The 23,777-nt window shown below is 42.2% G+C and overlaps 2 protein-coding genes across 3 annotated transcripts; both read right to left on the bottom strand.

Annotated features, from left to right (window-relative positions):
• Positions 1–436: 436 nt before the first annotated feature.
• On the bottom strand, positions 437–9,898 carry ypel2b (yippee-like 2b). Its single transcript, XM_076281557.1, has 5 exons — positions 9,750–9,898; positions 4,621–4,851; positions 4,274–4,317; positions 3,877–3,985; positions 437–2,401 (listed from the first exon to the last, which is right to left on the bottom strand). The coding sequence occupies exons 2-5, from the start codon at positions 4,735–4,737 to the stop codon at positions 2,312–2,314; spliced, it is 360 nt and encodes a 119-aa protein (XP_076137672.1). The 5' UTR covers positions 4,738–4,851; positions 9,750–9,898; the 3' UTR covers positions 437–2,311.
• A 915-nt stretch (positions 9,899–10,813) lies between these two features.
• gdpd1 (glycerophosphodiester phosphodiesterase domain containing 1) lies at positions 10,814–21,867 on the bottom strand. 2 transcript variants are annotated; one of them, XM_076282446.1, is made up of 11 exons: positions 21,731–21,867; positions 21,150–21,302; positions 16,936–16,978; positions 16,441–16,576; positions 16,147–16,192; positions 15,556–15,677; positions 15,356–15,445; positions 15,120–15,253; positions 13,418–13,477; positions 13,247–13,298; positions 10,814–12,657 (listed from the first exon to the last, which is right to left on the bottom strand). In XM_076282446.1, exons 2-11 carry the CDS (start codon positions 21,283–21,285, stop codon positions 12,520–12,522), a joined length of 957 nt encoding a protein of 318 aa, XP_076138561.1. In that variant the 5' UTR covers positions 21,286–21,302; positions 21,731–21,867; the 3' UTR covers positions 10,814–12,519. The 2 variants fall into 2 exon arrangements, with proteins under 2 accessions (XP_076138561.1, XP_076138560.1); XM_076282445.1 differs by having other exon boundaries at positions 21,738–21,866.
• Positions 21,868–23,777: the final 1,910 nt, after the last annotated feature.

Raw genomic sequence — 23,777 nt, 5'->3', positions numbered from 1 at the left:
CCAATTGTGCCCCATAATGTGAACAAATGGTGTTATCAAGATACAGACACTTGCAGTACCTGCCAGCGCCTGGCAAGACTGTTTTGGGAACTAGTGACATATTGCTCTTTTGATTTGTTCTGTTGACAATGATTGTTGCAAATATGCACCATAATCCTATAATGTTGAAAGAGAACATTAATAGAGGACATTTGTCCGCTAAATAAAAGTTGGCTGCAGTTTATTTTGTGGAATGGCCATCCCATTAGTCAACACAGTGGAACAAACTCAAGAGAAATCAAGATGTATTTGGGTTTGCTTTTATTTGATGAGGTTCCAATTGTACTGTCAATATCTCCTCGTCCTTTAGAAAAGACACTAATATTGAAACATTTTTCAAAGAGTAAAAAAGTAGCAAATATCATACACCCAGTGATGGGGTCTGACACAGAAAGCATGGCATATGCTAAAATAATAATCATAAATAATACAGACACATAGCTATTTACATTTCATTGAACACAGAGGTCAATCAACATAAATGATAATGCTTTATATATAATGTGAATATATTTATATATTTATATATTATCATCTGTCATTTACAAAAGCAAACAATGCATTGTTTTTTATCTCAGAGAGAAAAGGCTATCCAGAAGCTTGGTTTTCAGATATTCCAACCAGAAGGTCTGCAACTCTCTGCCCCCTCCCCCCTCCCCAAGCATTAGCGGGATCTTCAGTTTTGGTCTGCTTACCATAGATGGGTGAGTTCTTTGGTTGTGTTTGGGGGACTCAGAGAGCACCGAACTCTGTGTCTCAACTGTCTGTTGCCTTGGTTACTGAGCGACTCTCCAGCAAGAATAGCAGTGAATGGGTCAATCAGGTTGGGGTTGGGTTGATTGGTTGGTTACTATTTAGGGAGTGTTTCAAAGTTAGATTGGTTTAGAGAGGCAGTGTAACAGTTTACTAAGATCATCACAGACTATCGACCGAACTGCAGACACAGTTTCGCTACCTTCGCCTGTTTCTCGTCAGTCCATAGTGTCTCCCACAGACACCAAACCTGCTACAAACACCACTACAGTAACAAAACAGTGGTCATGGGTGCAACTGCCACGACAGACCCACTGGACAACACACGGATCTGGACACGACACCTAAAAAATAAATATACTCTCATGACTGCACACATAATGTCATTTACATGGCTGTTAACTGATGTGAGGTCAAGAAGACTGGTACCTGGTACCAATGGAGCTAATAGACTCTCAGAAATTGGAAAGGACACTGGAGGGTTAACCGGGGGTCATTTGGAAGTTCCATCATCTTTTCAAGACCACATTCTCATCGCACTTAAGCCATTTATCCTAAGTGACATCACACTCTGGAAGGCTCTCTGTCTATGTATGGCTCACTGAGATCTGATTTGGGGAATCTCTCTCTCTCTCTGTACTCCTCTATCTTTCTTTATCCCTCTCTCTCTCTCTCCCTCTCTCTCTCTCTCTCTATGGCATTCATGATGCCCCTTCCCCCCTGTGACATGCTCTGATGCACTGTAGTGCAATGCCCCTTCCAGTGCCAGAGCATCTGTGGCACAGCTGGCATAGGGCTGCCCCAGTTGGTGGATTTGGGGATAATCGTCTTAGAAAAGCACGTCCACACACACACACACACACACACAGACAGACACACTCACAAACACACACAGAGTGGTTGAGAGAGAAACCCCATCAGCTCTGTAACCCAGAGCCCCTGATCCTGTCAAAAGCCTGGCCTTTCTCAGTAGCGTACACGCTAGGGCCATCTAACGCCCACCCACACTCAGATTTGCTTCATATGTTTTTGTCCTGTCCGTCTGGTTCAGAGTGTGTGTGTGTGTGTGTGTGTGTGTGCGTGTGTGTGTGAGTGTGTGAGAGCTTGCTTCTACATTGTGAACCTCAAGATGTAGCTGTACATCTGCGTTTGTGGGTATATCTGTGTTTTGCGTGTAAACTGAGGTACTGCAACAGTCACGTGCCCACCTGAACTCACGTGCAACCTTAAAACGCTTCGACTTACACACACACACGTCCTGCTTATCTTCTCCTCACTATCCCGATGTCGCCAAAGGGTACTGTGCAAATGTGAGTAAAAGTGTGTGTCTGTGTGTGTGTGTTTGTTTTCGGCAGGGTAGAAGGGTGAACACAGGTGGGGGAGACAGGGCAGGGGAGTAATGAACAACCAAAAGTTCACACATTCACCCACACATCCGCCATAAGAACTCCCATCATCCCTTGTGTTTTTTATACCCCCTCCCTCCCCACCCAAATTGTTTATGCTCCTCGCGGCTCCTTTAATCCCAGCCGTTGTCCTTGATCATGTGAGCCAGCTCGATGATGAACTTCCCCTCCTTGTATTTCTGACTGCTCTCAAAGGCATGCTCCTGCAAGAGGAGAGAGAGAGAGAGATAGAGGGAGGAAGGGAGGGAGAGAGAGAGATAAAGAGTGTGACACAGGAGTGATAAAGAGCAAAAGATGGTGAGGAAGACAAGAGAGAGAGGGAGGAAAGGAAAGTGGGGGGAGGAGGGAGGAGGAAACCTTTAGATGACACGGCAATAATATTGAAAGCATTCATCTTTTAATACAGCTGAAATGTCTTCAAAGCATCGTGCAGGATGCCTGCACTCTGCACTAAGTCTCCAGCTCTTCCTGCGTGCTATCGTTTTGTGGCGCTTAATATCCTGTTGATCCTTTTCTTTTTATATCGGACGGATTTGGCACGGCGGTGCCCGTGGTGGTGGGGGCAGCAATATTAAATGTCACAGTTTAGAAGTGCATTAGGTCAAGTATGTCCAGAACTTGGACACAGGACCCTGGAAACATTAATATCTGCCCTCCTATTCATAAATATGTGGGCCAACATGAATGGAAGACAGACATGTCTAGCCATGTGTGGTTTGCTCAAACGGAAAAGTAGTAATGGCTACCACTTTTATTTTGCATGTGCCAGCACAAGCAATGGTTTCCGTTATCCAAGAATCCACTGTCTCCCAATGACTGAACTTGAACACTGGGATCAGAGCTTGACCGCTCTGACTTTAAAAATGGACACCATGGCAGGAATGTCCTACAGCTTGTGGAGTGCAGTTGGTCGTGTGTATTAAATGCCATGGCTGTGGTTTCTCGCCGAAAACCTCTCCCTGATAGGGAAAGCAGATACCTGCTGTCTGACCTTGGCCTTCGAAAGCTGCAATGATTCTCACCTCTGCTTCATGCCAGGAGTAACCGTGGTTACACCATAACACTGATTTGTATGCGTATGTGTATCCATTGTGAGCCAGTATTCCTGAGGTGGGCTATAAATCTGACACATGAGTAGGACCGGATCTCTGATAAATACCAGTGTCTGTAACTGGACTCTCTTTTTTTACAAAGAGAATACACGTCAACCACCGGTCATTTTGCAGTACCACAACAACGAAACTGGATGGCCGCAGAGTCCGAGCTGACTTATCTCTTTGCTTACATTAGCTGGCGGCCTTATTTGCTTAACTGTCTTTTGGAGAGCATGTGAAAGGGAGGACTTCCTCATGCTGGTCGGGTGAACTGAGGTCCCTGCTGCGGAACACTGGAGTGTGAAGATCAGTGAGCGTTCCATCGTGCCTCGTTTGCCAAATCCAGACCCATTAGGCCCACAATGGGCACCACTCTGCTCCAGTGTAAAATCTTTCCATTACAATTAAACTGTTAAGTTGCACTGTTGCTAATAAGTCTGTTTGTGTGTCTAGGTGTGTGTGTGTGTGTGTGTGTGTGTGGGGGTGGGTGTGTGGGTGTGTGTGTGTGTGTGTGTGTGTGTGTGGGTGTGTGGATGTGTGTGTGGGGGGGTGTTTGGTGGTGCTGGGTGAGGAGGGCTGCTTACGTATTTCCATCCCAGCGTGGTCTTGCAGTTCTCACAGTAGATGTCTGCTACAGCATGAAGCCCAGTGAGCAGCACCCTCTCCTCCGCCGGCCCACAGCCCACATTCACCCTGCAGAGAGAGAGAGAGAGAGAGAGAGAGAGAGAGAGAGGACGGGGAACAATAGAGACAAGCAGAGAGAGAAAAGAGGAATGTAATACAAGCTGTAAGACAAGACGTAAAATAAGAAAGTATTAACAATTCAATAACACTTTATTTGATTTGTATACATGGTTGTGAGTCCTACACAAGTCACAAGTGGTGGTATTAAACCATGCAACATATTGGCCACCGTGATTTACTCTTTGGTTGTGGGGGCACTGAAAAGGATATTTCTCAGTGACCAAAGGAGATACTTACACTGAGTTGAACAGATAAGCTCTACCTTGACTTCCTTGAAAGGACTAGAGAGAAACGAGACAGAAAACCTATGAGAAAGACAGACTGGTAACGGCCACTAAATCATTCCAGTGTATGTCCTCTTGTCTCCCCTCAATGAGGGTCTCACTTTTCACCTTCACTTGAGTTTTTTTTTTTTTGTGCAAGTTTCTTTTTTTGTTTAAACTTTTTCTGACACTTTCTTTCACTTGTAATCAATTTCCCCTCTCAGTTTGTTTTTCTGCATGCTTGTACAGGAACATAGTGGGGAGCTGTTTGTTGCCAGGGAGAGTGACAGGCATGTGTGTGTGTCGGAGGGCAACAGTTACCTTGGAGATGAGCTCGTCATGGTTGGCCAGGTGTGCTCGGCAGTGGATGCAGCTGTAGGTGCGGTGGCAGCTGGGCAGGTAGGCCTGAAAGGTTTTGGAGCGCGTCATAGTGACCATGGGCGGGGTCGGCGGGCGGTGCAGGAAGGGGCTGCCGGCCCAGGTCGGCTCGCAGGGGAAGCACCGCAACACACAGGTGAGGGCCGTGGTGGGGGACGGGCAGGAGGCACACACCTGTCCACACACACACACACACACACACACACACACGGACACACACAGTCAGCCAGACAGCCAGAGCCAGAAAAAGAGAAGAAAGACAAAGACTAAGTGAAGGAGACAGACCACATGAGCTTAAACCAAGCTGATTCAGTCCCCAGAGAAGCCATTGTACTCACACAAAGTCTGTGTCCCTTTTTTGTCAAAGATCTGCTTGTTATCTCCAACTCCCGACAACCATTTTACTTTATTTAACAGAACGAGTCTGCAAATACACACTTCCAACTCTGAGACATTAACTGGAGGAGACTCCCAACTGTTCCCCAGCGTAGGAGGATGTGGACACATGCTTGCAAAGAGCCTTTGTCCTTAACAACTCTCCTGAAGTCAGCAGCTCACGACTACCATACACTGGGTGTGGGACCTGCGGCCTCCCATTGGTCGGATGACACACCTCGTCCTCTCTCTTTGGCCCTGTTGCAGTTTTCGAGTGGAGTGTGTGGGAGTGCGGCTCACAGACAGTGGAAAGGGCAGCTGAGGCCAGGTCTTTTAAGGGGCCCTGGTGGCATGAGCGTAACGGCTGCACTAGTGTCTGTTTGTCCATTGTTCGCCAGCCAAAGACGTGGGGCACAAGCATAAAGGAAGCACTGAGTGGCCGCAGGCCACCCCACACACACAGACACACACACACACACACACATACACATGCGCACACACACACAAAGTCTTCTAAAAACTCAAGCCAAGCGACCTGGTCTAACCTCAGTGAACCTCTTTGCAGCACTAAAAGTAGCGTGAGTATTTTTGGGCGTCTGTAAAAAATACCAGGCCAAACGTGCTGCCAGTATTTGTTTGGGAGTTTAAAGTTACAACTAATGTGTCTCATATAGGATATAAAGTATTAATGGCAAAGGATTCACTTACTCTCACTCCGACAAATACATGTACTGTACATTGGAAAAACAGACATATCCTTCCAAGCTCTGCAAGCTCTGTATTTTTTTTAAATCTCCACGCGTATAGTTACAACCAGGAAGCAAAGACTCAATGGAGAAAAATCAATGGTTTGTCCTGGGTCAGGCTCAGTGATGCAGGCATCTGACAGAGCCCTACAAGTTGAAGGTCTTTCTCTCGATGAGTCCTGAAGGATGAGCTGATTTAGCAGAAGTGTAAATAGGATTCATGCCATGCCACGAGAGCTCAGAGTATTACTGGATCCTGCCAACGTACCTGTCCTAAGTATATCTTCTGAAATTGCATTAACCTGCACTCCCAACTCAATTATAAATGATTTTTTCCCCAAGACTTAACTTAGACCAGGCAAATCGAAAGATGAAGTCATCCTTTTGAGAGAGAGAAAGAGAGAGAGAGAGAGATAGAGAGAGAGAGAAAAGATTACAGCTCTTAAATGGCAAAACAGGATCCCTCCCTGGATCAATATTTTGGCCTTCAGCATTTGTCTCAGATTTCACAGATGTAACACAGTACACTGATAGGTGGGACAGAGCAGCATTCACAGCATCAGCCTAGACCAAACAGTATGTTCAGCAGCTTATCCACCTAACTCCCATCATCACAAAAGCCCCATCTAATCAGCGCCCTGACCCATAACACTGTTCTACTGCCAGCCCTGGGCGAGCAATCACACAACCCAAATCAATGCCAAATGTGCCCCGTGAACTGCGGTTAGCATGGCTATCTGTGTCAGAGCGGTGGCACATTTAATTAGGAACTAAATTAATAAATAAATAAATCAAGTGCCGCGAGTGCTGGAGCATGAATCCACTGGAGGGGAATTCCAACGGCGCGGTGCTGCCTGGGATGGGCGCTGGCACGCAGGGCAGGGCAGCAGCGGGCACAGGGAGTGGTCGAGGTGGACGTGTCCAAGCCATCCTGGCCGTCGTAGAGGGTTTGGGAATGCCTGGCAGGATAGGTGTGGCAGGAATGCTGCTGCGGGTTTCAGTGTTTTACAAGCACTCCATGATGACACTGAAAACAACGCAGTTTTCAAGTTGGTGTGATATTTGTTATCACAGTGGGGAATTATTTTTTAATGAATGACCGTGTGTGATGCAACTGCATTACATAAACAGCACTGGCTTAACTCGTACCTAATCTAAGACGTTTGATGTGGGCTGAAACATCAACACGATGAGGAAGTCATACCATGGGGGCCTAATCGAGCCAGATGATCAGAGGACAAACAGGAGGGATGCTTCTACCCCTGTTGCCTCCCCAGAGAGAGACAGAGGGAGTGGGAGGAAGGGAGACTGGCACAAAACAAACCACCATTTGCAGTGCACACACACACACAGACACATACACCACCACACCAATGCAGATGAGCCCCCTCACAGGCAGACCCGCCGCGTCCCCCACATCTACCCCAACGTCCATCTCGCTGGGCAGCGCTGGCTAGCAACGGCCCGTCTCCAAGTGACTTGTCTCCGGGTGACAAACAGTCCCCCTCCCCCCAGCCCCCACACAAACACCAGCACTTAGTCACCGCCGGCGTCCTTCAGCCCCCCCCAATATCTACCTCCAGTAAAGGGGGGGGGGAGATGTCTGATGCGCTCTGCGCTGCAGCTGTGTGACGGGCGAGGCTGTGTGCCGCAGCACCCCGTGCTCCATTCAAGGCTCCTGTGTCTCCAAACAACCTTTCTTACATAACCGGGCGCCGCTGCTGCTGCTGCTGTTGCTGCCGCCACCACTGCTAACGGTGATAACAGCAACTACAGCCACAGCAGTAGGGCAGAGGGGGAGAGACCAAGGGGGAGAGAGGGGGTAAGAGGGGGAGAGAGGGGGAAAGAGAAAGAGAGGAAGAGAGAGAGAGAGAGAGAGCTGTTGATAAAAAAAGGCCCGGGGAGGATGGGAGGAGGGAGTGGGAGTTGATTAGGGATGAAAGAGGGATAGAGAGAGAATGAGACAGAGGGATAAAGATGAGAAGGGGGGAGAAAGTGAGGGAGGGAGGGTGGGTGGGATGGAAACAGAGACAGCAAGGAGTGAGTGTCCTTGTGTTGGGCTCTGATCTGTCCTCGTGACTGAAACTGTTTTGTGGGCATTGCACCACCCACAGCTGGCTGGTGTTGGCAGATCCTACAGCTGAAACATTGTGGGACAGTCTCCATACACTTTGGGTGAACGCTTCATAAACACATAAAAATGAGGCAACTAGCTGAAGTGGGAATGTGGTGACTTCCGGTCAAAAGATATACATAGACATCATGAACAGAATTCTAACTGAACCAAAAAATACCTCAATACCAAAAACAGCTGTAACCTCCTCAAACCACTCAATTAAAGTAAATTCAGTTAAAGGAACCCCCCCCCCCCCCCCCCCCAACCCAGTTGTTTTTCAGACTTTAGTTTTGGAAGTGGTGCACTCTCTTCAAGAAAAGCGGATTGCGCAACTGCCCAGGAGACTTAACAACACTTCCACATCCTATTGCTAATACAGATGTTCACGGGCGCAGAGTGCTTCCAAAATAGGAAGTGACGGTCCATGTGGGTGAGTGCAAGACAAAAAAAACAACAATGATGGCAGTCCCCACACAAGTGCTGTCTTGAATGCAACCATTAGCTTTGTACCGCTTCAGTAAATGTCACCGAATTTTCAGGATGTCTGGAGGTGATCTGTATATCATGACTCCATTGTGGTTGTAGCATCTGCTGATATACAAACAATATTCCCCAAGTACTGCCAACCACATGTCTTCTGTGAGTGTGGAGTCTCTTCTTGAGCAACCGACGGTCTCGCTGTGCATGTGAGATGTTTTTTTCCTCCATTATTTTGTCTGGCCTACATGCGCTGGTGTGTCTGAGTGTATAATCTATTTGTGGTGAACCAGGTCAGATGCAGCGGCGACAGTGTGTATATGATCAGGCCTGTATGTAGGCCAGCATTTTAGACATTGCAGTGCACAGATGGCACAAAAAGGGCACAGTCCATCAATCCAGCAACACTGTGGATGGAATCCGAACCACTGTGGCCTAGACGATCAGAACTGTCCAGACCACATACTTAACACAGCACATGGCAAACATTGTGATATGATGGAGCTGGTGATATTTCAGTGGTCAGTTCATGGCTGAACAAGTAATGGCAGAATATTTGAGTGTCGAAAGATCTACATCTTGGTAAGAGGCATGCTCAGACAAGTGTTGAAGTCAGTTTGTCCAGAACAAAATGATTTGTAACGCTCCCCTCCCACACTGAAGGCTGATTCCAAATCGATACGGTTATGCACTGTTCATAACATTGAAATCATGTTGCGAAATGTTCCTACAGTAGCCTACAACACAACTGATTTAAGTTGCAATAGACTGAGATAACTCCTCCTAAGGGCACATATATTTCTCACAACAAACTGATCACAGTTTTTCACTGTCAAGTCCAAACGAGCACAACAAAAATAAACATGACGCAGACTCAGGGGGAGGTATTGCCAGGGGCATGTCGTCACTTAACTCTCTTATACAAAGAGGGCTACCAAAATGTAACCCACTTAAATAGGATCAGAAACGTCGTTACGTACGTTGGTAAGTTTAAGCGAGATACTGATGATGGCAAAGTAAACAACACGGGTGATGCGCCATCCGCAGCGGGATAAGGATGCGTCTCCCTGTTGCTGCTGCTGGTGGCGCAAGATCACGCCACGAGCGCAACGTTAGAAACGGTGTAATAACAAGCAGACCCACTGCGGACCTCGCCATCCCATGAATTCAACAAAACAACTCGTTTGTATCTAGCCTACTATTTTTGCTGCCGACTGCAAGCACAAAATCTCAGTATACTCTCTCCAGTTTAATGCACAAATCAACTCATGACGGCAATGATGCAGCAAGACATTAACACTCACGAAACGGTTTATTTCTAGGCTCCGTGCAAAACAACTTTAAGTTCTAGGTATTACCTTTGAAAAGAGGAAAAAAATATAGACAGAATGGCCGCGCCACTTCTTCCTCCCGGACGAACTTTATTCAGGGAAAATCCTTTGCATTCCTTCCCAGGCAAATTTCCTTTAATCACGTTTGCAAGTCGGTCGCAGACGTGGTATTTTGACGCGCGATGTATCAACTGAGTTTGATGCAATCATGCAGAATCACACTGTACTTCGCATGAAGTCAAAGTGACAGTTGTTTCCACCAACCAATAAAACGACAGTGCATAGCAACATTGCCCTCATTGGTCAAAAGAAAACACAAACGACCAATAGTAGAGCGTACTGTTATCTACCTGCAGCTGCAATTCAGTTTAAGGAGAACGTGAGCTGCAGCAGACATCAACAACACATATCCCACAATATCTTCGAAATAGAACAAATGCTATATGCAGGACTATAATTTGAGCTGAAAAAACACTACTGCAAAACAATATGACTATTGTATGACAGACGATATCAAAATATAAAATATCCAATCTCGGTGTGATGATGTGGTAAGCTGTTCAGTCGTGGAATAAATGCGTCAAAAAGTAATGTCTGGCCCAGCTGAATTCCCCAAATAATAATTCAGTTTTTCGAAGATGATTAAAGCAAGCAGTAGGCAAATGCATCCATTCGAAATTATTGATAAAGATACCAAGACACATAACTGCATTCTTTAAACTTGACGTAAAATACAAAAGGCCTAGCAGGCTACCACATGTGATGGTTCTGAATGAGAGAAAAGGATTTTTTGGCAACTTCCACTGATGGAGCATGGCGCCCTCTGGCGCCTGTTATCAACGAAAGTATAACCGCAAAGAGTACCACATAATATACATCTTAACAATATGTCACTTGTAATCTTGACCTTTTAGCAGAGGATAGAGTGACCTTGTGGTAGGCCTTATCTGACAACCACTTCCACTGAAAAAGAAGACGGCTCAAATTTCTAAATAAATACCAGTATTCTGAGGAGAAAAATGCATGCATGAGGACACTGCTGATGAAATTAATGAAAATCAATACATGGATATGTAAACTGCAGACAGGTATGATCTCAAAAATAATTTATTAAACAGAAATACACAGTAATCACTGAAAATGAATCACTATTTGTAAAATTCAGACAACTAACAGCAATAAGGTACATGACTTGAAAAAGACAGGAGTGAAACACAGTGCCCATGTTACAAAACATCCAGACTGATATGGAAAACTATACCTGTGTTTTAGCAGTTCATCATATTGCATTGTTGCCACACATTCTCATTGAGAATGAAAAGCCACTCAACACCTACAGTATACTGTACAGTATCTGTTTCGGAGGTTTTAACACTGGTAGCACAGACAGACAAACCTGTGAAGTCTCAAATGACTGAGCCATAACAGTTACAATGACTTAGGTAAACGCAAAACTTTAGCAGGGGAGAAATCTCTTCATATTGATGGTCTACTTCTTCATTTTTATGTGCTTTTTAAAAAGCCCTTTATTGCAAAGAAATCCATGCATAAATAGTACATTATCAACAATACTTAACCTTGTTTAAAATGACTTGCTCAACTCACCAGTGTATGACAATCTGTATAATAGTATGCATCCAACAAAACAAATAATGAAAAATAAAAGACATTGTGCTGATGTCAAATATACATATGTAATCATCCAAACAACACCTTATACGCAAATTTGAATAAAAACAGCCCAGTGGTAAATAATTATTTCTTTCCCCTGAATTGGAATTGCCACATTTAGAACACATTTAACAAGGACAAGTCTTAGTGTTCCATAACAATACATTCAGCCACAACTAAGAAGCAGATGCCCCAAGATGGGACATCCACCACCACAGTCCACAAGGGGGAAAAAAAACAGTGGTGACAGCGGTGCAGCACACTAAAATCCACACCATGGTTAAGGTTTAATGCCCTGCGCCAGGAACCATGATCAGTTCTGGTTTACTGATTTCTCCTCCTCTGATATGGTCATAGTACAAATAAAATGAAGAGCATCTCTAGATGGTGCTGCTGTGTGGATCATATCTTTAAGGTGGCTGGTGATTGAATTCCTTAAATGTCGCTCAAGAGACATAACGTTTAGATGCCTTACACTGTAAACAGCACTGACATCTCACAGATGGTCTGCAAACTAGCAAAAGCAATATCATTACATTATTGGAACAAACTGATTCTCCTCACACAAGAAGACTTCTTTAATTGGACATTCATTCATTTTTTATACTTTCATTAAGACAATGATCATTAAGTTTTAAAGAACAATAAAGAAAATAAATGTAGTTTTGGCAGTTTGTGACCTGGAAATAAGGCCAGAAATAAGCTGCCTATGTCACAGCTGAAAATACACAGATCTCAAACTACAAAGGAAAATCTGTTGGCCTCCCTAAACCATTCTTGTTCTTTACTGTGTTTTAATAACAGGGGTTCTTGTGTAAATTAGTGCTTTAAATGAAACACTGGAATGTTTGATTTATTCCTCTTTCTTAGTGTCGTTCCATTTTCCACACACAAATACAAAAACATGGTTTCCACAACAATGGGCCCTTTGAATGGGTTGACAATAGTTGTCTATCTACTGCACTGGTAAGACATAAGGTAAACTTGAAAAAATGGTAGTTGGTGTAATTCCACAAAAAGAGACAGACACGCAAACAAAAACTGTCTCCACCACCAATCATTCTTGAATCTTGACCCACCAAATGCGCCTCATTTAAGTGGACAGCAGAGTGTCTAAACACACCGCTCACTCTTTACTTAATCTAATACTGTTCTTCTCTATGAATTCTTTCAGCTTGGTTGGATAGTCGGTCATGATTCCAGTGGCGCCAAGGTCAAAAGCACGTTGGAAATCCTCCTCATCATTCAGTACCCAAATATACACCTGAAGAGTTAACGAAGACAGATGACATTTACATTTATTCATTTTACATTTATATTTACATTTGACAATGAGGACACAAGATGACAACAATATGCACTCATTGCACTTGGATTTATAATGATGGAAAGTATGCCTTTATTTCTTTCTAAATGCACTGAGACTATGAGCAAGAACAGTAGTTTTCCCAGGAAGATGTGTGGAGTGGGTCCTCTTAACTCAAACAAACATGCGTGTACATACCCACACACACACACACACACACACACACACGCACACACACACACACACACACACACACACACACACACACGGACACACACAGTCAGCCAGACGAGATTGGGGTTAATCTGAAGAAGTAGTTCACAGAAGTTTTTGCTTCTTTGAATGACTTAAGGGATGTGTTATTGTTTAGGCATTTAAAAAGTACAGACAAAAGTCTGTGGGAAAACAGACATAAAGTCAGTGAAATTGCTGAGACTTCTGACACCAAGTAATCTCTTAAGGACGTCCTTAAATCTCATCCTCCCGACTCTTCACTCCCATCGCAGTAGTATGAACAGTTGTAAAGTGGGGACAAATATGTGCTTACTTGTATTCCTCTAGCAGTTAAATGATCAAACAGTGCTTTCCTCATCAGTAGCCTGAAAAAGAGCAGTGGAAATGTGCATCATCTCAACCATGAAACAAGGTAAAAAGGCAGCCTAAGAAGGAAAGCAGTTAGAGCAGCTTAGTTGTAATTCACACAAAATTTCAGACTTACGTGTCAGCAAGCCAAATGAACACGCGCTGGCTTCTAGTCAATCTAGAGGGGTCCCTTAACCTGTGGGTGAAACAAGCTGCATTTAATTGAACAGTGAAATATTTGTCCCACTGATGTCAAACAAACCATTAAACATGCAACCTGAGTAACATCAAGACAGCTGATATGATATCCCTTAAATTGGACAAATGTAGAGTATTCTATTTGCTGTGGGCTATGTCCTAGTCATTGTTTTGTATGAAACATGTAAAATCACCCGTCGGACTGTATATATTGGCAGATGTATTCTCAATAGGGCTGTCAAAGTTATAATAAGGTAAAACAAAATCTACAATTGTATCCAATAGTCAGCTGGGCTATCATATAGAAAGCACTGCTGTTATCTAATGTCGAGACTCAATCTCTATTGAAAAGAAAACATGTATTTTCCATGTCGATTGACACACTAAAGTAAGTTATAACATTAACTTTGTGCTAAAATGTTGCTCAACAAGTTGTTAACTGCACCGGCAAGAGGTCTAATTAGATTCAGTAGTGAAGCTATGGTTTGTCAGTGAATTCAGGGAAGTTCCTTCAAAAGGAACAAATTCCCAAAAACGCAGAGAACAGTTACGCTACTAGTTAGTACAGCTTTAAGATTGTGGCACTTGCAGAGTTGTTGAAATGCTATCATTATGTCACCATGAAAAACCAAATTGCAGTAACGTTATTGGCTACAAAAAACAAAAGCAATCATGATGCTCTCATATTTCCCTTCCAGTTTTGTCAGTACTAGGTGGCTAAAGCTTTTCCGTGTTTGATGGCAGACACTAACGTTACTTCAATTGCTGTAACTCTAAAGCGTAAGCCAAGATTTCCTCATTGCTCTCCAGAGCATGTGTACAGCCTGCTGACACGTAAGCAAAATAAAGCTATTTCCCCAAATCATATTTTGCACATAGGCCTAATGTATCCAATGTAATGTCTATCCATTATTTTATAAAGAACATAATGTGAAAGCACATAATGTGTTCTGTCTATGCACTATTAGTGCAACATAATATTCTGTAATGTCTCTTCTATGGTCGATAAATGTCAGCGTTCATTGAGAAAAGTCTTATCTTTTAGCCGACATGAACTTGAGGCAAACAGTACATTTTTTGGTTCAGCAGTAATTTAAGACGCCCATTTCAACCTTGGTTTTGTCAAAATTACCAAGGAATGAATCAGCAGAAGTGCTGTAGAAGCTTGCTGATGTGCAAAATAACTTAAATAAATTTAATAACGAATCATGCTCAACTCATGAGATTAGTGAGCAATGTTCATGGAATAGAGGAATATGGTTAAAAAGCCATAATGTTTCCTAACTGTCTGGCATAAACACAAAAATCACATTTCTGCTGATTAATCAGTACAAACTTCACAAAGATCTGCAAATATGTTCTGGTTTGAACCAGTTTTGTTAACTCAATCAAGTCAACTCAACTAACTTAATCACAGACAGCACCACAATCAGCAGAACAGCTGTATCGGCTGTAGTAGAGCCTGAGACTTCAATGAAGTTCTTCACACTTAAATGTCATGTGGTAGCGCCTGTGTCTACAAGTGGCTCTGTGCCATCGCAAGCCAAAGGGACTGTTATGATTAAGTCATGATTAAAAGCTGATGCATTATTAAAAAAGGTCCTATTCATCTGTGTGGCTGAGTGTGAATGGATGCTCACTTGGTGATGATGGAAGGCATGGGGATTTCTAGGAACTGCTCCTTGAGAGGGAAGAAGGGCAGGAGTCCAGTGTAGAAGAGCCCCACCAGGAGCAGCACTCTGGGCTTGCTGAACAGCAGTGGGATCTGTGGGTTCTAACCACCACAGAAGAGACACAAGGGACAATGAGACATGCCATTCACATATCTTAAAGCCTGACAAGTCACTTAACAAACTTTGACTCTTTGGTTCTTTACCTCCTTGAAGCATTTCTTCACAATTGTATTGTTAGAGTTTCCCCACACAGTCAGATGTTCCCGATCGTATTTGACCACTAGTTCTGAGACCTGCAGTGGTAAAGCAGACCAGCAATAATCTCTTCAGACAGGGCCTCCACAGACTATGCGCACAAAATCCAAACGAGTGAAAGGACAGTAGGGTTTGTTGAAAACCAGACCTTTTTGATGAGGGTGTCATTGTTGACTTTGATGTCGATGTTGACAGGTGTGGTGGGGAAGTTCTCAAAGACCTCTCTCAGCAAAGGGATACGCTTGTCGTCACCTCCCTCACAATAACACTCTATTTGGACAAAGGATAAATTACACACCAGGCACTGGACTATACTTCATATGGAGCCCACCTTTACCTCTCAACACTTATTCGTGGACTACTCATCACAGAAATGTTAACAGAACATGAATATCCATACATAATTGACTCCAAACTCATGAGAGGTATAATGCCCTCAAATTACGCCTATTCTATTCATATGCTTTGTAGTCCCTAAGTCAGGTACAGTGTCATTCAATGTACTGAAATTTACACACCAACACATTATGAAATAGCACAAAAGTCTAGCTATTTAATATGGATTATGTGTCTCTTTTGGAACAGAGCACACTGTAGCATCTTCAATTTGACTGTGTGGACCTATTCTTCAACCATGTGATGACCACCTGCTTTCAGTAACACCTCATGTGTAACACAGTACAGTCATTAACACATGATCTATTAAACATCATATTTTGCCATTCAGAACAATCCTTACCTTTCTGAAAGGTAACACCAAGTCTGCAGAGGTAAGGAGGGATATCCTGTGTAGAGAAAGGACAAACATTCACACACAAACATGCACACACAAACACATACAGAAACACACACACACACACACACACACATACACACACACACACACACACACACACACACTGAGTGAGTGTCTGCTTTCTTTGGTGAAGGTCAGAGAGTTGTCCAGCAGATAAATGTCAAAGTGGGCCAGTGAGCTTAGTGTGAATCCTGGGAACAGATAGTGAGAGGGCATTTGTCCAGTCTGGTCACTCACCACATAGGCCACATCGGAGATGTCAACGCTCACACCTGTTGACCTCATCAGGTTGCTATCGTGCAAAACCACCACTTGCTCGTCCTTCGTCAGATGACAGTCCAGCTCCAACATGTCTGTGCCCAGCTGCACTGCACTGATTAAGACATAAAAAGGTGAAGGTGGTGGGAAGGAGACTAGTGGAGGACAGTGTGGCTCAAGCATACAGGCAGTAGGCCACCATACCACATAAAAACATGCTTGCACACACACGTACACACATACATGTGCACGCGCACACACACACACGCACGCACACACACACACACTGTATTGCTGTAGAAACAAGTCAGGACTCAGGACTTATATATATACAGTGAGATGTGGGTGGCAGTGGTATAGCCTACTTTACAGTATGATTTCTAAATACTGGCATGAACTCATATTTAGAGCTTAAAATAACTGATGTTTTATTTTCTTTCATAAGTAAAGAGATTGGCCAAATTTGATACTCACTGTCTGAATGCTGCCATTGTATTCTCCAAGTTTTCTCCAGCTCCTGTAAACACAAACCTGATTTAGCATGATGTATTACATGATTTCACAGTTAGGCTAAACTGGGCCCTTGACATTTAAATAAATATGCATGAATAATGCTTTAGGAATGCTCTAAAATGCTCTAGACAGTGAGAGTTTAAACATGTTCATACTGATGATGTTACACAGCAGTAGCCTATATTGTTGATGGACTAATAATATCATCATAGGCACTTTAAGTCTAATTTTGGCCTACCTAAACCACGAGCCACCTGAGTTCAGATCATAGGTTCAGATACACCATGAGTTTTACAGCGACTAGGGTACAATTGATCTCATGCAGTAATCTATTCAAATTATTTTTTTGTAGGGCCTACAGCACACTGTATTTATTCTTCAGTTTATTTGAGGTTGATGTTGATGAGTCATGTAATGATATGATCAATTTTTTTTTTAAATAATTAATTAATTAATTAAAAAATCACTCCATGACATACAATGACCTCAACCCCAGCCTAACTGAACACTGAAGTGTAAAAATAAAATGCACTGCTGTGAAGGAAATACTAAAAGTATGCAGATAAAGGTCAGTTCACCTAACATGGATATGACTATGTAACCTGACTCTCGCCAGATGAATTTCGTTCCGCCTAGCTCCACTATTCCATCTGGGATCAATCCATTGAAGTGTTGCTTCAGAAGGCTGGGCCTAATCAAAAAATGCTTGCATATGATTGGATAAGCCGCTTGTCCGTCATCTATTGACGTGCTACTTCAACCACTCACATCGAAGCCAACCCGTGACGCTGATAACAGTCTCACAGTCGCTTCTACGCTATGTCACATCTATGAAACTCCCGCCCTGCATCCTGATTGGCTCTACCATACAATCTTGTGCTGAAATCACTGTCAATGGAAGAGGCCCCAGATGGATGTGAGTGAAGCTAGGCGTATGAAAGGTCAAAGTAACAAAAATTCAATAAAATTAGTAAAATGTCATGTAAGTCAAACACCAAGTATCACATTTAAATCTATCAACAGTCATTAAATGTAATCTAATTTGAAGTTTAAATCAATGTCATTTGAATTTTGAATTACGTTAAACTTGAAATCTATTGAATAAGAAGTTGAATTAATTTGAGGTCATACATTACATTTACATTTCCCTGTTGTTTTCATTTTGAATGAGACTTAATATTTCAGCCTCATGCAATTCCATGCGCCACCATTTAATTCGAACGATTTTACTTTGGACTTTGGTGTTTAGGTTGTACTGTCACCTGTCAATCATGCTCTGTCCCCCGCGCCCCCTCCACTGAATCTGAGTCGATTTATCAGGTCTTTGAAGCCAGTCGATGTGAAAACGTAACGCATCATTCGTGTGATCTGTGTTCAGCAAGTTTGTGGCAAATCGAAGTTTTTCGATGATGAAAAGTCTTACCTCACTATCCAAAATGTTCGCCATGGCTACCACTCATAGAAATAAACAGTTCATGGCTATGTACCGTACAGATTAGCATACGTTGTTATGGTAACAAAAGAAAACAAAACAAAAGAAACCGGTGTTCCAGTTTAGATGGTGAGCAGGTTAACTTGTGATATTTGCATAAAATCCGTGAATATTCAACAAGACCCTGCCTACTTGTTAACAACGCTTTGCTCTGCCTCCGCCCTTCCAGTGCTGGAGATTCACAATTTCACAAGCCTACAGTGCGCGACAGAATATGAAGCAAGATCTTGCCGAAAACATGCGGGAATCGCTATGTATAATGCATGTCTGCTTAAGCATCCACACAAAATGTTGTGCAAACAGGAAATGTGTCAAAGTAAATCAGCGAAGGTTTTGTTGGGTTTTGAACATGAGTCTCACTGAGGCAAATGGTTCCAAGCAGTAAGCACTATCACCACTACGCCACAGAGAGCAACGCTTGTCATTAGTCTAGTAGACTAGTCTACTAGCTTACTAGCTATCCTGATGTCCATGTTAACTGGTGATAGCCTATAACATGAGCAAACACAGCGAATGCATGCCTTGAATAATGCAGATGAATTTTGCCTCAGCAATTTTGCATCACAAACAGTAACAAATGACCCCATCAGACGTTGCTCGTTTTTTGTGCAGAAACACACATTGTGATAATAATGCGCAAAAATTATGAAGATCACTTGGGCCTCGACCTGCTCACTAAAATAGCAAGCTAGCAGTATATAGTCCACCCTGCTAACCAATTACACCACTGGTTATTTTGTATCTATGCAATAGCATGGTTTTCCTATTAAATGAATGTAGGTCTATGTTGTCTTGTGACAGCTTATTTGTCAATCGATCAAGATATTCATTATAGCAAACATCTAAGCTAAGTGAATGTTTTGCAACAGGCTGCTGAACACAGCGGTAGCAGTAAGTAGCCTAGGCTACTATTTTCTAATTTAGGCTACGTGGGAATCTGAAACAGCAACATCTGTCATCAAACTCTCTAGCTACATCGAAGTTTTGTAATATATGCTACCATGATAACCATTTTGTGTCATCAAATTACCAACAAATTAAATATTTAACTCGGAGAAAATAAGTTTCATGTGTTCACTTCAAATCACTAGACGGCTCACTGCATAACTTCACCGAGACATATGACACTATGATCATTTTTGCACACGACTGACGTGTTTCATATTATTAACCCCCAAAACGGAATAAAGTGTTAGTGGGACATGCCAGTTGTACATCAGTTAGGTTTTGGTATGTGAGGCAAAGATGAACCTATTTTGTTGTTTTGAGGCTTGCATATGCCCATGTTAAATTGTGATAGCACCAGTTAACATATGGGCGTATATTTCTCACATATGTTAACCTGTGTTAACTTTGACTAACAGTTCAATATATACATAGAAATCTGGTATCGATTTCAGCGGCTCATAGTGTAGTGGTATAGATGATGTAGAAGGTAATCCAATCAACTTTCTTGTCCATGCGTGGTTCGAATCCCAGCTAGATCGCTAGTTTTATTTTTGTCCATTCATTCAGTATGTGTCTATTTTGTGTGGATAATGCTTAAACAGACATGTAAGACATACACTGGAGATGTTTTCAGCGATATCTGTTATACTGTCTCACTTACAAACACTTCGTGAAAATGTGAACCTGCACTAGGCGGAGGCAGAGCAGAACGCTCTTAAGAAGTAGGCAGGGTCTTGTTGAATATTCACTGATTTTATGCAAATATCACCAGTTAATCTGCTCACCATCTAAACTGGAACACCGGGAAACTGGGAAAACAATGCTTGAACATTCTATTTGATTCCCAATCTACTTCCTCTGCATTAAGATAACATATGGAATGTTAAAACGGAAGCCTTGTGGGCTTAACTATGTAAGGGATAACGGCCGCTGAGGTGTCCTGTTATACGGAATTAATGGACTTGGGCGGAGGCAACTCCCCCTCGCCCTCGTCCATTAATTCCGTATAACAGGACACCTCGGCGGCCGTTATCCCTTACATAATGGAACTCTCTTGAAAGGGTCTATTACGAAAGACCTGATAAAACGACTCAGATTCAGTGGAGGGGGGGCGGGGGACAGAGCATGATTGACAGGTAGTCTATGGTACAACCTAAACACCAAAGTCCAAAGTAAAAGCGTTGGAATTAAATGGTGGCGCACGGAATTGCATGAGGCTGAAATATTAAGTCTCATTCAAAATGAAAACAACAGGGAAATGTAAATGTAATGTATTACTTCAAATTAATTCAACTTCTTATTCAATTGATTTCAAGTTTAACGTAATTCAAAATTCAAATGACATTGATTTAAACTTCAAATTAGATTACATTTAATGACCGTTGATAGATTTAAATTTGATACTTGGTGATTTGACTTAAATGACATTTTACTTTGTAATTTACTTTTTATTTAATTTTTGTTACTTTGACCTTTTATATTGGCGGAGCTAAGCGGAACGAAATTCATCTGGCGAGAGTCAGGTTAATGACTATGGCCATTCATCAACCAATTACTCAGAAAGCAATTTACAGGAACCTGTAAAAAAAAGCCTTATAATTGCATGAATGTGTTGCAGGAAATAGGGTTAAATGCAGGCTAAATGTATATAATCAAATTATTTTTGTCAACAACAAACAACCATCCAAAGCTATACAAGCATTCATAAAAGGACATTGCTCTAACTTTCACTCACCCCCGCGATGGGATATATGCCTGCTCCGGAATACCCCCTGCTTTCGTCGGTGTAACAGAGCTGGACATTTCAACAGTAGCGCGGAGGTCAACACATACCCCGTCACCGTGGACAAAATATAAAGTGCCGCGCACATCTCAGCGTCTTTATTCTCTGTGAAAATATTATCGACACAACGTTAAGAATAGGAAATTTGACATGCTGAAAACGTTACTCTTTCGCGGTCAGTGAACTATAGTAGCCTAAACCCTATGGGGATGCGAAAGTAAATTAGCTTACTAGCTAACTGTCCTAGCGAGATGCCTGACTGACCTACGTCAACGTTACAGCTGAGTAGCCTAGCCTAAACATAGCTATTGCTCATAGGCGAAACTAACTAATAGGCTACAAACAAAAATGAATAACCAAAAAGACGAACAGACAGGTAACACACTCGCTACGTTATGACAGCGATGAGTAAAACCTGCGATGTGCTTACTGGTAGCCAGTGACAGCTAGGTTACAATATTGCTAATGCTATTTCATGGTGTAGATCCATTTAACAATATCATGTCATCAAAGCAATTGAGGAAGTATCTTACAACTGACATTTCACGAGGTCTCAGACACTCCTGTACAACTGATCTGCTCAAGCCCAACATCCAACATTTCTCGTAGGCTAGCTTGCGCAACATCTGTGAGATGGCATTTATTGGGTATATGAGTTCATTTGGTAGGTTCATCTCTTACAGCGCATGCTCTCCTGATAGGAAAGCATTTTCTTGTATGGAAAGTGGTAGTAAACCGCTAGAGTGCATAGACAGACTGTGGAGCTTTCTTGGGCCCTTCCGGTCTTAGGAGACAGTTCACTGACAGGGCAGAAACTTTTCTCGAATGATCTCACAAGACCTATAGGCTACTTTTCCGCGTAGACTTGCTTACATTTTTTATTAGAACATTGCAAAGTTAATGAGATAAAATAAATAAATAAATAAGCAGAAACAAGGATCATATGTATAGCTTACTGACTTTTTTATTGAAAGAATAGCCTATCATATTCCTTTCAGGTGTAAAGTTATCTGTAGTGTAAAGTTTTTTATGTTAGTTATTTTTGTTAGCTTTTATGTCAAGTTCTTTTTTTATGTTAGATAATTTGCATAGATTAATAACAAACAAACAAAAATTCTAGCTTCTTTTCATACAAATGATCACTATTTTTTTTCTTGCTATAAGAATAGTAAAACAAGTATACAAGTTTGGAAAACTAGTAGGCCTATAGAACATAAAGCTACTTTCCATCAAACTAAGAATTATAAAATAGATACACCAGAACAAACAAATCAAAGACTTTTGTATGACATAGCCTATGTCTAACCTGTTTAGAAATGCCTATGCACTGGGGGGTTTTCCAAGTATGTGGTTTAGTGACAAACCTGGGTAAGTTAACTCAGGTAAGTAACCTCCTACAACAAGAGCCCTATATGGCATTGTTTTGTAAGGAGAATGAAGCCATGCAGCTCTTCTTTTACCACTTACTCTGAGTTAACTTACCCAGGTTTGTCACTAAACCACATACTCGGAATACCCCTCTGATCTGCCTAATCATTTATTATTGTTTATGCAATCTACAAACTAAAATCTATGTTAATTTTTTAAAGGCACAGGGACTATTGCATGCCTTCATCTCATCACACCTGGATTACTCGGTAACAGCCTTTTACCTGCCTTAACCTCAAATCCACATCACCACCGCTTCAGACTGTTCAGAACTTAGTTGCCAGGCTTTTAACTAAAACTAAGAGGTGTGAGGACATCACTCCTGTTTTTCTGTTTTCCTGTTTGCCTCTTTGCACCGATACCCTCAGTGTAAACACATGACTGACCAACGCTCAGCCCAGTCTGTGCCTGAAGTATCTGTGTTGTTAAAGACTGTTTATTGTGTTTGCTTTTTCAAGTGTGTGTATGCTGAAAGCATTTGATGGCAAGTGGTAAAGTTGCAGCCCATCTGAGGTTGGTGTCATCTGCTGGTTTGGAAACAGGATGTACTGTTAAGTTAAAACAACCTTTTATTTTCATAGGACATAAGTTATACAACAAATATTGTTGCCTAATGTGAGATCTATTTGGATAGGTACTCCAGAGTTTTTTTTTCTGAAACACTTTCGGCTCTACCCTGTAGCTATACACATACATACCTATGCTTTGTGCTGGAAATAAGAATGCGCCCTCAGGAAATCACCTAAACGTCATGTCATCTTGCTTGCTCTCTTGACATCAGTCATCCCTTTGAGTTGTTCATTTGAGTTAACATTTATTTGTAAAATATGTATTGTAAACGTAGTATAAGCTGTGCGAGATGGGTGGTATTCTTTGGATTTGCCATACCAACATTTGGTAAGTTATTAAAAGTATAATTATATTATTAATTAAAATCCACTGTCAGTCCTGCAGTCCTCCAGGGAGTGTCAGGCTGTTGCTGCGTAAAATATCAAAAGTGTAGAATAATCATTGAAACCAGAGAATAATACATTACAATTAGTTTTAGCAATATGGGGAAAACTTCCCAGGTTAAACGTTTCTCATTTCCTTAATGAAGATTTTGGTTTATGTCATATGGTAAACGGAGTCCTATGTTTATCAGCCAGAGTA

This window comes from Alosa pseudoharengus, unplaced genomic scaffold (assembly GCF_046254945.1).
Source record: "Alosa pseudoharengus isolate Yale_2024_CS ecotype anadromous, Long Island Sound unplaced genomic scaffold, YU_APseudo_1.1 YU_APseudo_1.1_scf_13, whole genome shotgun sequence".
Classification (NCBI taxonomy): domain Eukaryota; kingdom Metazoa; phylum Chordata; class Actinopteri; order Clupeiformes; family Clupeidae; genus Alosa; species Alosa pseudoharengus.
This window is presented reverse-complemented; position numbering and strand designations above follow the sequence as displayed.